Raw genomic sequence first — 14940 nt, 5'->3', positions numbered from 1 at the left:
TGCAACATGCAGTAAAAGCTAAGCCCTGCAAGACAAACAGTCTGCAAAGCAAGACAGGCTCTTAGTAGCAGAGAAAAACAGATTTCTTTTTTTGTGGAGAAACTCAAAGGCACGAGCTTACATGAGAGCTCCTCTTTAAATATTTCATCTATGTCTGCAAGGATTACCAAAACTTCAGTTCCAGCTCTTGTGTACAGTTGACAGATGTTTTGACAGCAATTTGCCACTAACCAATTCAAAGGAGAGTTGTGCAACTGCAGCAGTTGCAGTAACCAGGAAAACTGGTCCTGATTTATGAAAGTTACAGGCTAAATGCTAATTCAGGTTGGGATGTTAAGCACATTCCTCAAGTATCTCCTGCCTCATTAAAAGACCTCATCTGAAAATTTCAGTGCAAGCTCCCTATGTTTAGGAAGAATTAACAGAACTACCATACCAGGATACAGTTTTCTGAGTTTGATACTTTTCATCAGTACGGGTGATTTCTTTCCTGTCAATTTTGTTTTTCAGGCCAGTACATGGGCTGATTTTTCTCTTCAAGTGGCAGCCTGGAGAGGAACCAGCAGGTTCTGTTGTTCAGGATTCCAGACTGGATACAATATTTTTTGCTAAGCAGGTATGGCAAGTTCAGTAATTTTCTCGGATATGTCACGAAACACAGTTTTAATACCAAAAAGTGAACTATTTCTTATTATGCACACAAAAATTACCATTTTGCAAGGTAACGTAACTTTTAACAAATTCTGAGAGTAGGAACTGTGTATTGAAAAGTGATTAACAAAGCAAATCAGTTTGATCTGTCAAGTCTAGACAAAAATATCACCTATCAAAGAGTAAAACTCTTATTTATTTGTCAGCCCTCACCCACAGAGTAACTCAGTCTTCTGTGCAATAAGTAATTGCTTGGTAAATGTGCTCAGCAGAATGAGAACATTAATTTTTGAAACCACTTTCAACAACTTCTTGGAAGAAATGTTTATTTTGGTCTTGATTTTTCTTTCTTATGTTTTTCAAATGCTCTGCAGCCAGGGCAGTATAAGTCTAGGATAATACTTTTCTTTAAGGGTTTGCAGACCATTTTGGCATGCAGGTTTTAAGTATTTAAATCAGAAAGGTGAGGTTAAATTAGAAAGTGCAAGGAAAATTCTATTTACTGGTGTTACCCAATGTGTTTTATTAAATACTGGGTAATGCTGAACTCTTGTGTTAGTGTTCACAGACTGCTGTGTGTGTTGTTTGCATGCAAGAAAAGCAGGAGAGAGTAAACAGAGTAGAGGCATTTTATAAATATTTTTAGTTCTTGTTTGACATTTGTTTCTGAAATAGTGATAAATGTAACAGGCTAAGCAAGAAATGTAACCCTACATGTGTTAGTTTCAAAGCATTCGTGTCAAAGGGCAAATTATTAGGTTTTCCATATATGAAGCCTGATACTTGGACTGGTTATTGCGTTTGGTTTTTTCCTTTTGTTCGGGTTTTTTGTTGTTTTATTTCTCACCACAAATGTGGGAGTGTTGTCAATTTCAGATGCGAAAAAGTATCCACACACTTCTAGCTGAAAGTATAGAAATATGGAAAACAATGCAAATAGCTGTCCTGGCTGCTCTGTACCTGTGCACCTGTTGTATTTCTTTTATAATCATCTTTCTGTTCCATGCTGTTGTGGATAACTTTATTCCTTAGTCTTTTTTCATTCTGGTTTTCTTCATTCTTCCCCTGCTGCAGCTCTTGAGTCCTGCCAAGCACTGTCCACCATTTCTTTGATACAGTGATCAGCAGTGGTTTGCCAAATGCTTTAATAGTTTGATAGCTCTGATAGAAACTGGTTTAGGTTGTGAATTTAGAATTTAGAAATTATACCTGATCAAACATCCTGTTAGTGATCATAGGCTGTGGCTACAGAATAGCCATGATACAAAAAAAACTCAGGGAAAGTCCTTGCTGAAACTCTCAAAAGGTAGTTATGTGGCAGGAGGAAATTACTCTGATAGGAATCTAGAGAGGGTTTTTTTGGGTTTGGGTTTTTTTAAGATGAAGGTAAATTTGTCCTCACTCAGGGGGTGTAATAATCTTTCTTATTTCCTGTGAGTAGCAGAGGTTCTCCCAGAATTGCTGTTCTTGGGGTTGCTGAAAAGTCTCAAAGCATTTGTCTGCTTGCTGTGCTTCTTTTTCTTTTGCCTTTTTCCTCCCTCTTTGCTTCCCTTTTTTGAAGCATGATACTGTGTTTAGCAGCAAGTAGGTAAGAGGAGCTTTCTTGAGCTTTAAGTTGAGATTACAGAATGTACATCACAAAGTTGGGACAATGTTAGACTCAGTAACAAACCCCACAAACTTCAAGGCTAACAGTGAAAAGCCTTCTTTATTTTGTAGCTTTCTTTGAAGCATTCATATTTTAATGTCTGAAACATCTTTGTGGAGGTGTGGGAACTTTCTAATCATCCCCTTCCTTCACCTGCTGCCTTTATGCCTTTCCATGCTACAATTAAGTCACTCCACACTTAATTGTAGTGGACTTAATTGTAGCATGAAAAGCAATTTCTACCAAAGTTGACTCTTAAAATAGTAGTACCTAGTTACACCATTTGATGTCATGGAATGTTTCAAAAGTAACTTGCAAAAAGTTTAAAATCAGTATATTTTCCATGCTTCAGTATTGTCTGTTAGTCAAGTGCAATAGCTTAGCAAAATCAACACATCTCTTGTAGATATACATATGCTTCTGTTTCCTGTCAGTTCAGTTTTGCCTGGACTGAGGTATTGTGATTGAACAACTAGTGAAATATCTGCAAAGAAATTAATATTAAAAGTCAACACATAAATGAAGGAAACTGAGTTGAATATTTTGGAGGGATCTGTAATAGCAGTTTAGCTCTGCTGACTCACATTGAAGGAAGTTAGCCTAGGTCAGAGATGCAATTTGACAAGCTGTGTTTTGAGGACTTGTTTTCTTGAGCATCTGGCTGATACTATGATGTGCTGCTGATGAGAGCAGGAAGCTCTGGTCCTCTCACCCTGTCTCCTTTCAAGGTCATGGTTCTGTTCCTCTCTTGCAGTGGCTCAGCTGCTCATTGAACTTGTGTGAGCCAGAGCAGCTCGTCAGGCAGCAATTTTCTGTAGGTGCTCTGTGAATATGAGCCAGAGCAGCTCGTCAGGCAGCAAATTTCAGTAGGTGCTCTGTGAATATTTTCTGTGCTGGTTTCCTGCCATAGTATGAGATGTGTTTGTTCAGTGAGCCTGTACAGGACAAAGCTGGTAACAGGTAAGTGAGGGTCAACAGGAGTTTCATTATAGTAGTGCTGAGGTTATTGAGTTTCTCAAAACTGAGGTCTGTGAGTCCTCCCGAGTCACCCAGGAGCACAAAGGGAGATAAACATTAGTATTGAATATTTATATTGTGAAATAGCAGGTGCAGCTGGGCTTGTGTGCCTTTTTTGTGTTCTCTATGTGTGTTTTAAGCCAAATTTCCTGATGGCTTTGAGGATCTTTCAAGAAGACTTTTTTTCCCTTTGTTACAGAAGGGATGAGTAACATCACAATATGTTCATTTGTGGGCTGGAACCCCAGAACAAAGATTTGTTAGGAAAATCTTTATTACATTTGAGATTATGGATCTGTTGATCTGCATCTTCAAAACTGACATGACACTGGAGCCTTAATCTCAACAAGTCTTCACTTCTCTTTCCTTTCCTATACGTTTTCTTGTTTTAAGTGTTACAATCTAAGAAGATTTGGTACAGTTTGTTTTACTGCAGACATGTTTTAAAGTGTCATTCTGAATCCTGTATGAGCAAGACAAAGTAACTGTTAATGTGTAACAACAGTTTAGTATGGGAAATAAATTATGTTACTACAGCAAAGCTCTGTTTCTGTTCAACTTTAATTAAGTGTTCCATCTTAAAAATCATTTCACTGGGGGGGGAACTTTAGTTAGATGTAGAAGTCTACAGCTCTCAAACTGTCTAGCCAAGCATCTTTAAAATTGCATTAGGAAACACAATTTTGATAAGCTTGTGCATGCTCACATTTTACTCATTTCCACTTTCATAGTGATGCTGTAGTTGAATTCCAAAGAAGGACAACTAGATCTTGTTCAAAGTTAAATGACAAGTATGTTGGGGGCGTTGAATTTTCAAGTCTGTCTGGTATGCATGCATTTTAAAGAGTTTTTTTAATGGTCACTTTTATGTGCACTCATGTTAAATTTGGCCTCCCTGTTATGCCTAGGTATGATTTGGTCCTCTATTTGAGGCCACAGAACTCTGGATACCCTTTGAGCTAGGATACCTAGGCACAATGAGGTGAGTTAAGGATACAATTTCAGCCTTAACTCTGAATTTCCTGATATCTGTGTTGCTTAAATGGGCCCTTGCTTTTATTTTTCACACGCAGTGGCTACATGATAACACCTACTCATTGTATTCAGCAATCTTCAGCACTGTTTGGAGCAGCTGTATTCTGTGCTGAGCACTGCAGGAGTGCAAGTCTCCCTTGGCAAGAAAGAATGCCATTGTTGCAGACTTACAAACTAAGGTTTTTTTAGTTTAATAATCTCTTCAGGTTTTATTACTGAAGTGTTGGTCTCATGACTTTCTCTGGTGCTGTGCATTTATTTTATTTTGCATTGTGATGATAGAACATTAACTTCATTTTTTATCTGCTAAATGATACTGGACATATTACCAATTGCAGCACAGTTTTTCCAGCAGCACATAATCCATCAGATAGGGGATATGAGTCAAGAATCTAAAGTGCTTTAGCCTAAAGTTGATCCAGAAACTCAGATTAGATCCCTGGAGAAAGGTGGATGTTGGATGGAAGTTAGCATCTAATTTCAAGTGTGCCAGATTAGCCTGTTCAAGTAGTTCCTTGGTTTGTTTTGAGGTGAGCTTCACCTGGTGATATGTTAATCTTCTCTTGATACACATCTGTGTATGTATAATATCATTTTCTTTCAAATACTATTAAATACACCTTGTACTTTTGCTAGCAAAATCTTTCAAATATAGGTATCTGCTTTAAGTTGGAGTGCTGAATATTGATCAAATAGCTCACCAGAAATATCCAGGCAAATGTTGGGATTTCTGGACAAATACAGAAAATCCTCATAAGATTCCTGAAGTCCAAAATCTTTTAGGGACAACCTGCATTTATTATTGTACTATGTAAATGTAGAAAATGTTTTCTATCAATGCTGAGACACCTTAAGTAACAGATCCATAGAAGATTAGAGAGATGGGTGTTCTGACCAATTTCTCTCCTGAAGGGCTCCCTAGCTTGTGTGTGTATCAGTGCTGGACTGGCTGTGTGCATTGATGGTGTTGTGCCTGTGTGACAAATAAACCTTGCACTTGTGTACATTTGGTGCTGCAATCACATCCTTCTCACTCTGCTCTCTTCACCCTGTCTGTGAGCTGCCACTAGCTAAGTACCTCCTTATTCCGTCATGGTAGTTCTCCCATGTCATCCTGATCCAGTAACACGCTGGATTTTTATGCCTACCACCTGCACTTGCTTCTGTTCCTCTCTACAGGAGCTGCCCTTGTCTTTACCTCCTGCCTCTCATTTTCTGAAGTTCTGTAATGTAATTCTATGATGTTTCCTTACCAACAGCTGGAGGCCACTGGCCTCAGATCTGCATCTTTTGCACATTGTTTTCTAGCAGTTAGACATGGTTTAGTTTGGTCCTTACAGACTTCATCTGACTCATACTGCAGTTGGAATACAAAATTATATTTATGCTCAAAGGCCAATATTTGATGAGCCCATCAATTCCTGCCAAGTCTAATTTTTCCTCCTGTTTTTTTATGTTGCTTATAGCTCCTAGATCCAGCTAGTCAGCACATTTTCAGTGTTGATCTTGCCTCTAGACACAAATCTCTGTAAATTTCCTTTCCCTTTTTTGAAGCCATTACTGAGTTGCCTGCTAGAGCACCTGATTGTTCCACCTTGATTTTTCAACAGAAGTAGTTGCCATGTAGTCCTGTCTCTCTCAATAACACCCTGTGGTAGTTATGATTTAACAGGTGCAGTTTGCTGTAGTAACCCTCCCTTCAAAGTAACAGCACTGATCTAATAGTTAGTCAACCAACAGAGGTGCCCATACCTTCTTTCTCTATCAGCTTGGTTATGGTGTTTGTAACCTCTGCATCAGGTTAGCCCACACTAATCCACTTGGGATCTCCTGCTTTCATCTTAGTACTACTTTACAGCTGTCTCTGATATCATTCTCTGGTAATACCTCAGAGAATCTTTAGTTCTTTTTTCCTTTTCCTATGTTACAGTGTTAATTCAAATTATGCAGTTCTGGTAGTCTAGGGGATTGAATTTTTCTGCTGCTGTTCATTATTTCACTGCCCTTGAGGGATTTCTCTTCGATGAACTTAATTTTTATGATTGTGTGTACTCTAGCCCTTAGCTTGTGTACCTGGAGTTTGTGTAATTGGAGTATCAGTTGCTGTAAACTTTATACATTGTGTAGTTGATTCCCTTGATTACCATTCAAGTCAACTAGATTGTATTTTTCTTAAATTAAGAAGTGCATTATTGTTTCCTTAGCCTCTGCACACAGACATAATCTGAACTGAGAACACCCCGAAGATATAGAGAATAAGTATATTATATGGCTTATAGTATTAACATAGTAGGTTTTCCTTTGCTAGGACTCAGCTCTGACTGTAAAACATGTTGCTTGTGTTTTCTCCTCTTTTATTTCTCCTTTATTGTTGGAAGTGGTTTCACATTCACAGGCCTGAACTGATTTTCATTTTTCTAATACAAAATTCACATCTGCTCTGCCAGTCCTAATGTTTAAGTATTTTCAATTGCTAAATAGTCTCATAGGCTAAAGACACATTACTTTTCCTAACCTATAACTCACTGAGGCAAAACTGCTGGTATGAAGTCTTACTTGTATTATGGCCTTACACCATTTGATTACTGTGCTTTTAATTAAATCTCAGACTATATTTAATGATCCTTGCAGCCTCTTTCTTTAAATACTGTATTTTAGTTTGGGTATTAGTAAACAACATTGAACACGTGGCTTTAATATGAAGGGTATTGTTTATATTCTCTAAAAATGGAATATTTAACACTGAAGTGCAACAGTGTCAAACTACTAACTTATAAGACAGCTTGAAAAGGATATGTATGTTGTAAATTAAGAAACAAGTGAAAAATCTTAACATTTCATGTGGCTTATTCTGTTATTCAGCAGACCATCTTTGAAACAATCTTTACACCTTGGTGCACTTTGATTTTATTAGTTTATCCCTAGAATATTTGAATTTTTTGGTCCAACACAACCTTTTAATAAAAACTCTAGGTTCCATAATGTGTTTTATTGCTGCAAATTAATTTTACTCTCTTTTGAGCTCCTACTCCTGCTAGGAATTCTGTCTATTTGAAGGACATGTTCTTTGGGAGAGCTGACTTTTTTTTTTTCAAGGCCATACAATCACACAATTTGGGCAGCTTGCTTTGAATAGACTTTGTGTTTTTCCACAGGGATCAGAGGATTCCTGTTACTTCTTCTATGTCCCTCATTCATCACTTCAGGGAGATGGTGAGGCAGTAGAATGATAGTTTCAAAGTAGAGGTGTGAAATACCAGTTTCCTTAATCAATGTGTAGGTGCCATCCAAAGTTCATTTCTTAGCTTCCTACAGCAAAGGCTTTTCTGTAGGTACTCAGGCAGCAGATGCAGTCTGGTTTAGAGTGAAGTTCTAATGTGAAGCAGCATAGAGAGTGTGTGTTTATAACAAAAAATGTTGCCCACTTTAAATTTCAATCACCAGTGCTGAAAAATTCTCCATGCTTTTTTCCAGGTAATTAATAATGCTTGTGCAACTCAGGCCATAGTAAGTGTGCTGTTAAATTGTGCTCATCAAGATATCCACCTAGGAGAGACTTTGTCAGAGTTTAAAGAATTTTCACAGAGCTTTGATGCTGCAGTAAGTGCCTCATCTTTTCTCTATTTTCAGCCTTACAGTGTTCCAGCTCTCTTTGCTTACAGTTATTTTGTTGCTTCCTTTTAGATGAAAGGTTTGGCACTGAGCAACTCGGAAGTGATTCGGCAAGTTCACAACAGTTTTGCCAGGTAACACATGTTTTAAATCTAGGCAAAATTTGAGCAAATTCTTTTTAATCTCAGAGTTTTTAAAATTTTCTTTGCAGACAACAGATGTTTGAATTTGATGCAAAGTCTTCAGCAAAGGAAGAAGATGCATTTCACTTTGTGAGCTATGTTCCTGTGAATGGGCGGCTCTATGAACTAGATGGCTTAAGGGAAGGACCAATTGATTTAGGTAATATTTTATATTTTCTCTTTTTCCTGAACATCCTTCATTTTAGCAATAGCTTTTTGCAACAAATTGGTCATATGTTATAGGCTCAAACCAATTTGTTTAATAATATAAAATATATCTTTTACATTTTCTGAATGTGCTGTTCAGGCTTGTACTTTGCAGTCACTTGCATTGTTTTAGTTTTGTTGGTCTGAAAATACAATTTTCTTCCTGCTTCTTGCATGTTTCTGATTTTCTCTCCTTTCATTCAGTGATCAAATAAACAGGCCATGTAATCTGTTCTAACACATTGACAATTTTGTTGCAAGAGAGAATTTTACATAATGGAACGTTTATAGAGCTGACTCCAACTGCAAGAGAGAATTTTACATAATGGAACATTTATAGAGCTGTCTCCAAACACTTTTTTTTTTCATGATGTGCCTTGAGTTTATACACTGTCGTCTTTGTTCTTAGATAGCAAGGATTTTCCTAATGGTTTAAAAAATAACTACTCTTAGCATAGTTTGATTCTCTGTAGGACTTGTTCCTGTTTTGTAATCTTTCTTAACTTGCAGTGTGTGCTGTCTTGTGTCTTGAAAAGCATCACAGTGCTTATGTGTCTGCACTTTTGAGTCTGATACAATGTCAACATGTTCCATACTCCCAGTTCCAGTGTTTTCCCAATTTTGTTGGCAGGTGTATTTATTTTTAGGCTGAATAATGGCTTGCTGCTAAGTCTATTCTTCAGTCTGTCTAGAGATACTGTACAGTCTGCAAAGTTACCAGTGACATAATTTTCATGGTCACAATATCATGAGTCTCTTCATTAAGGTCTTGAAATTTAGAGGCATTGTCAGCTTTAGTTATTCTCTTATTTATCTTAAAATCAAGTTATCTATCATATATCCTTTTATGGGTTATTTAATGTGTCTGACTTTTACATTGTATTGCATTAACATAGACAAAATCAAGAGTTAATGCTAATGGACAGCTGTAACTAATCATACTTCCTTCATTTGCTGTCTGATGTTGTCATACCAACTAATTTCTTTTGTGTCCTAAAAATCTTGTATAACATACTTTCCCCCTGCCCTGTTGTTTCTTGTTATCAACAAAAGACATGTTAGATGCTTATGCCCTTAAAATTCAGTTTTGCTCCATTGTTTTGGCCTCTACATTATCTGAATGTTATTAATAAAATGTCCTTCACCTCCTGAAAAATCACCTGAGTAATCTGAGACTGCATTGCTAAGGAAAAACTTGTTGCATACTCTGAAGTTACTGCATAAGCCTGAATTATGCAAGTGTTGACTTTGCAATAAATTTTGCAGACATGGTTAACTTTTGTCTCTGTTTTTCCCCAGGTGCATGCAATCAAGATGACTGGATCAGTGCAGTACGACCTGTCATAGAGAAGCGAATACAAAAGTAAATGGTCATGATGCTTTTAAAGTATAGCACCTTACACATGTTTAACAATTCCTTAATTTCCTTCAATTAAAGGGTTTCAGCTGAATTTCTAAGGAATGACACTTATGCATCATTTTTATATGCATGTCACTGCATGACTTCAGAACCTACAGCCCAGCATGAGCCAAATGTGATGATAGATAAATCTCAAATACACTGTGCTGCTGTATAATTAATCAAAGTAGGTATCTGTGTAGTGCAGAGAGATCCTACTAGTGCTCTAGAAAATGAAGAGCAAGATAATCATCTCTGTTCAACAGCTGTGGGGCTTTCTGAGTGGAAACTAAGAGTGTCATGACCATGACTAAAGTTTGTGTGCTTATACTTGAAAATACTAGATAGTAGCTGTATCCATACAACTCGTATGTAGAGATAATGAGGGGTTTTAGTTATGTGGCTTGTTTTAGAAATTTAAGCTAGAAAAACTTAGTGTAGAAGTTTTCCTATTTAGTTCTGACTCCAAATGTGTTAGAAATAAAGTTGATTTTAGGCCGTTTTTAGAAAATAGTTTCAAAAGCTGTTGCTTGAAGACTTTTTATAAGCTAGGCTAGTTGTTCAATGTACTTGCCACAATGGATGAAGTGCTCTCCAATGTTTTCTAACAGGTAATAGTGATGAGAAAGTGAAAACTCATGTGTGCAGGTTTTGTTGTCAGCTGTATCATGTTCTGTCTTCTCTTTTGAACAGTTTCAGTATTTTTGACAGGAGTAGTAAAATTTTGAAGAGAAGTTTATTAGGAGTTCCGTATTGAGTAGAGTTCATTTGAAGTCTGACTTTGTTTTGTGACATGATCAGTTCTGTAGCACAACTTAATTTAATAGATCCCTTTAAAATTTTATTTCGATGAAACACATTCCCTTATAATGAAATCAAGGAGGTTTTTGGGTTTGTCATGTTAATGACTAGTTTTGAAAGTGGGTTTTCATTTTTTTTTTGTTTTTCTGTTTCTCATTTAGATACAGTGAAGGCGAGATAAGGTTTAACCTGATGGCCATTGTGTCTGACAGGAAGATGATATATGAACAGAGGATTGCAGAGTTACAGCAGCAGCTTGCAGAGGTAGGCCATGGTGTGTAAATTACTGGAGTAGTTCTCTGAGAGTGCAGTGTGTTTGCTTTATTATTAACCTCCTTTCCTTGCTCCAAATGGAGTATCACTGCAAAAAAGCAGGGAAGGATTGCCACATATCTGTGCAGCACAGTCAGTGCAGTGTGGGTGCACTCACAGCTGCAGCTCTGGTTATTTCCAAGTGAGCTGATCTGAGCACTCAGTACAGTATGACCTTGTCATTGTGGCTTTCTGTCTTGACTCATTTGCTGTGGTACTGGAACTGTTCTTTTCCTAGTACCTGAGCTAATCTGCTTGTAACTAGCTGTAGAGATTCCTGGAATGTACCTTTAACTGTAAGCAAAACAGAATCTTTCTGTGTTAGAAATGCTCTTAAGACTTTAATTTTAAAAAGTAATTTAAAACTGGAGTAACATCTTCCATTTTACTTTTTCTGTTATGTGGAAGGAGGAGCCAATGGATACAGATCAAAGTAGTAATATGTTAAGTTCTATACAATCAGAAGTTGCAAAATATCAGATGTTGATTGAAGAAGAGAACCAAAAATTAAAAAGATATAAGGTATGTAGCCTTTGCTTTTCTTATTTAATTATTGGGACAGCTATAAGAAAAAGATTTTATATCTCTGGGAGCTGTTGCAATTAGTCTGAAGGAATTGGATGGGAGTAAGAAGATAGTTTAGTCATATCATGATCTTGCTAATGCTTTTAATTCATTTTCAGATTGAAAATATTAGAAGAAAACATAACTACCTGCCTTTCATTATGGAATTATTAAAAACTCTAGCAGAGCACCAGCAGTTAATACCATTAGTAGAAAAAGTGAGTATTGTATTACTACAATTCTTCATACCTTCTATCTAAAAGTAAATCAACAAACCCATGACATTTATGCTTCCAAGATATTTGGCTATATTTTTAAACAGATGCATTTACATAAGAATCATAGAGTCAACTGAGTTAGAAAAGACCTCCAAGATCGTCAAGTCCAACCCTACCGTGGTTACTAGACCATGGCACTAAGTGCCACATCCAGTCTCATCTTAAAAGCCTCCCTGGGCAGCACATTCCATTCCATAAAAAAAATCTCTTCCTAATATCTAACCTAAACCTCCTCGGCAGAGCTTGAGTCTGTGCCCTCTTGTCCTGCTGCTGGTTGCCTGGGAGAAGAGACCAACCCCCACCTGACTCCAACCTCCTGTCAGGGAGTTGTAGAGGGTGATAAGGTCTCCCCTGAGCCTCCTCTTCTCCAGGCGAAACAACCCCAGCTCCCTCAGCCTCTCCTCATGGCACTTGTGCTCGAGTCCCTTCAGCAGCCTTGTTGCTCTTCTCTGGACATGTATTGCTACTTTACCTGGTAGTCCCTTGCAGTTCTCACGAGGCACAATTCCAGTGGAGACTTGAGACCGTGGGACAAACCACCTTTGCAGTACTATGCAACAGCAAACTCTACCTTTGCTAACCTAAACAAATTTTTCCTATGGGTGATTTAGGAAGAGGCAATTCAATGCCATCTACATCACATTGGAAGGTGTAAGATGCTGCAATACAAAAGAGACACATGATTTGGACTTTTCTAATTGGGTAATTAAACATCCTATTCAAATTATGATGCATAGCTTCGGTTAGGATGCGGTAGAGTTCCTCATACTACATTGACAGCCCTTTGGATTCACAAAGTAGTTATGCAAAAAGTATGTGCCCAGGCGAGAACGGACGAGGTTGGTGCCAGTTGTGCCAGTCAGGACTGTCCTCTCGGCTGCTGTGCCCGCTGTGGCCACGAGGGGTAGCCCGTGGCACAGGGCTGGAACTGCTTCCCTTGGTGCTCATCTACTGCCTTTACTTTGTAAAGTGTCTAGCTATTAACATTGATTGACCGTTAAGGTTTGTATCAAGGTTTTGTTTATTAACGTGGCTCTGTCACTTTGCCAAGGTTATTAAACTGTGTGGCTGCTCAAGTACTTGAATTGAACTTAGCTCCGAGCTGACTTACGTATCTGCTCGTGTGCCATAGCCAGCATCCCTGACTTTGAACTCACTGAAAAAGGATCTCTCTTATTATAACGAAAAAAGAGCTATATATAATTTAATTAGTGCCTTCTTCACTGAATTTTTTTAGGAAGGTGTGTTTGCAGGCCTGTAGTTTATAAGACTTTTGGATTCAAATTTGAATTTTTCCCTTCTTTGGGTAGCTTTTTGAGTTTGAATTCAGTTTCATGTTAACAAAAGTCATTTATAACATGATCAGGCTGCTTTTACATCAATTTCCAGGCAACCTGAGCAGCTGGTGATAAAAGATTTTAATTCTAAATCATTGAGTTAGTTGCTGTTCTCTTCAATAATAAGTGATAGCAAGCAGCAGCCTGATTCAGAATGAATAATAGTTTTGACAGAAAGTTGGCTACTGTTGCATCTGAATTGTCCCTCCTTCTTGCCCAATCTGGGGTTTTACTAAATTCATAAGGAAAAAAAAGCTAGTTCACTGTCAGTTGGAACTATTTGTAATCAATACAAGTTTTATGAGAATCTGTCTGCAGATGTCTTGATAGGAACTCTTGTTGGGTTTTTTTTCCACTCTGCTTGTTTGAAAGATCTAAGCCACAAAGATCTTGATCATTTCAGAGTTGAATTGTGATAAGTATGTCTGAATGCAGTGTTTTCTTGTAGCACAAATGTTTTCATTAGGAAAAGTTCCTTCTATGTTAAATGAAATTAGTAGGGAGATATGAAATATGGAGATTTAAACTGTTTTTTAAACAGTGCTTTTTTTTTTCCCTCTCTTTTCCCCTTCTAGAAGTTAGCTAATCTTAGTTTCTTCTGCATTTTTAAAACTTGTATGTATTGTTAAAAGGCTTTATATACAAACCTAGTAAAATAGTAGGAGGATGGTTCTGAAGAATCTAAATTTACATCTAAAATGTTCTTTTTTGCAGCTTATTTTGAGTGTGCAGAAATGCAGTGAATAGTCATTCAAAGCTCCAGAAAGACCTCGGTCTTATCAGAGCTTAACATGATCTCCCTTTGTTTTGTAGGCAAAAGAAAAACAGAATGCCAAGAAAGTTCAGGAGGCCAAATGAAGATGACTTTGCAAAATACATAGAGTTATTTGCTTCTGATCCTATTTTCATGACAACAAATAAAACTTTTCATAAACTTCAAATTTTGTCCAGTGCACGTTTGACAATTGTAACAGTTTGTCTTGTACTGTATGCACGGGTCTAATTCCTTCCTTCCCCTGCATCTTGTGCATGTAGTACTGCTCAGTAATGTTTAGGTTCTCTTGGTCAAATTCAGTATTTAACAGTCTGTCTGATTGCTGAAAGCTTGGGAAGTGGATCCAAAAATGTGCAAGGAAAATATACCTGTTTTGTCCCACGTGACCATATGGTAACAATACAAATGCCAGAGTTCTAAGTATAAGCATGAGCTTTCTTTGCTCATCCCTACTAACAGTCACAATCCTTTCCAGTTGTTCAGTGACATACCTTGTGTCTTTGTTTTGATGAAGTATGTGTCTAATTTTTTTACGAAATTGAAAAGTATGAATTTAGCTGTAGAAACATTTGCAAAGACCAATGTATAATCTCAAAAGAACTGCATTGCTTTAGTAGAAAAGATGAATAAATATTCCCATTTTTATTTTGGCAAACTTTCTTCTGTGGTATTTTATTATTGGATGATTAGGATATAGAGGTCATCAGCCTCGTGAGTGAGTATCTGCATTCTGTGTCTAATTTTTTTACGAAATTGAAAAGTATGAATTTAGCTGTAGAAACATTTGCAAAGACCAATGTATAATCTCAAAAGAACTGCATTGCTTTAGTAGAAAAGATGAATAAATATTCCCATTTTTATTTTGGCAAACTTTCTTCTGTGGTATTTTATTATTGGATGATTAGGATATAGAGGTCATCAGCCTCGTGACTGAGTATCGGCATTGTCAGTTTGGGTCAGAAAGAATCACACTCTTGGTTTTAGGGTGTTAACATTCTTGGATATAAGGTAATATTTTTCTAGAGTATGTTAAATTGAAGTCTTTAAAACAATGCTATTCATTTGACTTTGAGAGATGATTTGAGAGAAAAGATGTTTAGAAGATTATTGATAACAACATGA

The 14940-nt window shown here is 37.1% G+C and overlaps 1 protein-coding gene across 1 annotated transcript in view; it reads left to right on the top strand.

Moving 5' to 3' along the window:
* Nucleotides 1-14473, top strand: part of UCHL5 (ubiquitin carboxyl-terminal hydrolase L5) — a gene marked incomplete at its 5' end in the record, with an annotated part of 15744 nt that extends 1271 nt beyond the window's left edge. The window contains 9 exons of the mRNA XM_009072588.1: nt 511-616; nt 7826-7951; nt 8036-8097; nt 8175-8305; nt 9652-9715; nt 10714-10816; nt 11273-11386; nt 11548-11646; nt 13857-14473. Of these exons, the coding sequence (XP_009070836.1) occupies nt 511-616; nt 7826-7951; nt 8036-8097; nt 8175-8305; nt 9652-9715; nt 10714-10816; nt 11273-11386; nt 11548-11646; nt 13857-13901 (850 nt within the window). The remainder of the gene's footprint in view (nt 1-510; nt 617-7825; nt 7952-8035; nt 8098-8174; nt 8306-9651; nt 9716-10713; nt 10817-11272; nt 11387-11547; nt 11647-13856) is intronic.
* Between the last annotated feature and the right edge of the window lie 467 nt (nt 14474-14940).

Source organism: Acanthisitta chloris, unplaced genomic scaffold, assembly GCF_000695815.1.
Source record: "Acanthisitta chloris isolate BGI_N310 unplaced genomic scaffold, ASM69581v1 scaffold8874, whole genome shotgun sequence".
NCBI lineage: Eukaryota > Metazoa > Chordata > Aves > Passeriformes > Acanthisittidae > Acanthisitta > Acanthisitta chloris.
This window is presented reverse-complemented; position numbering and strand designations above follow the sequence as displayed.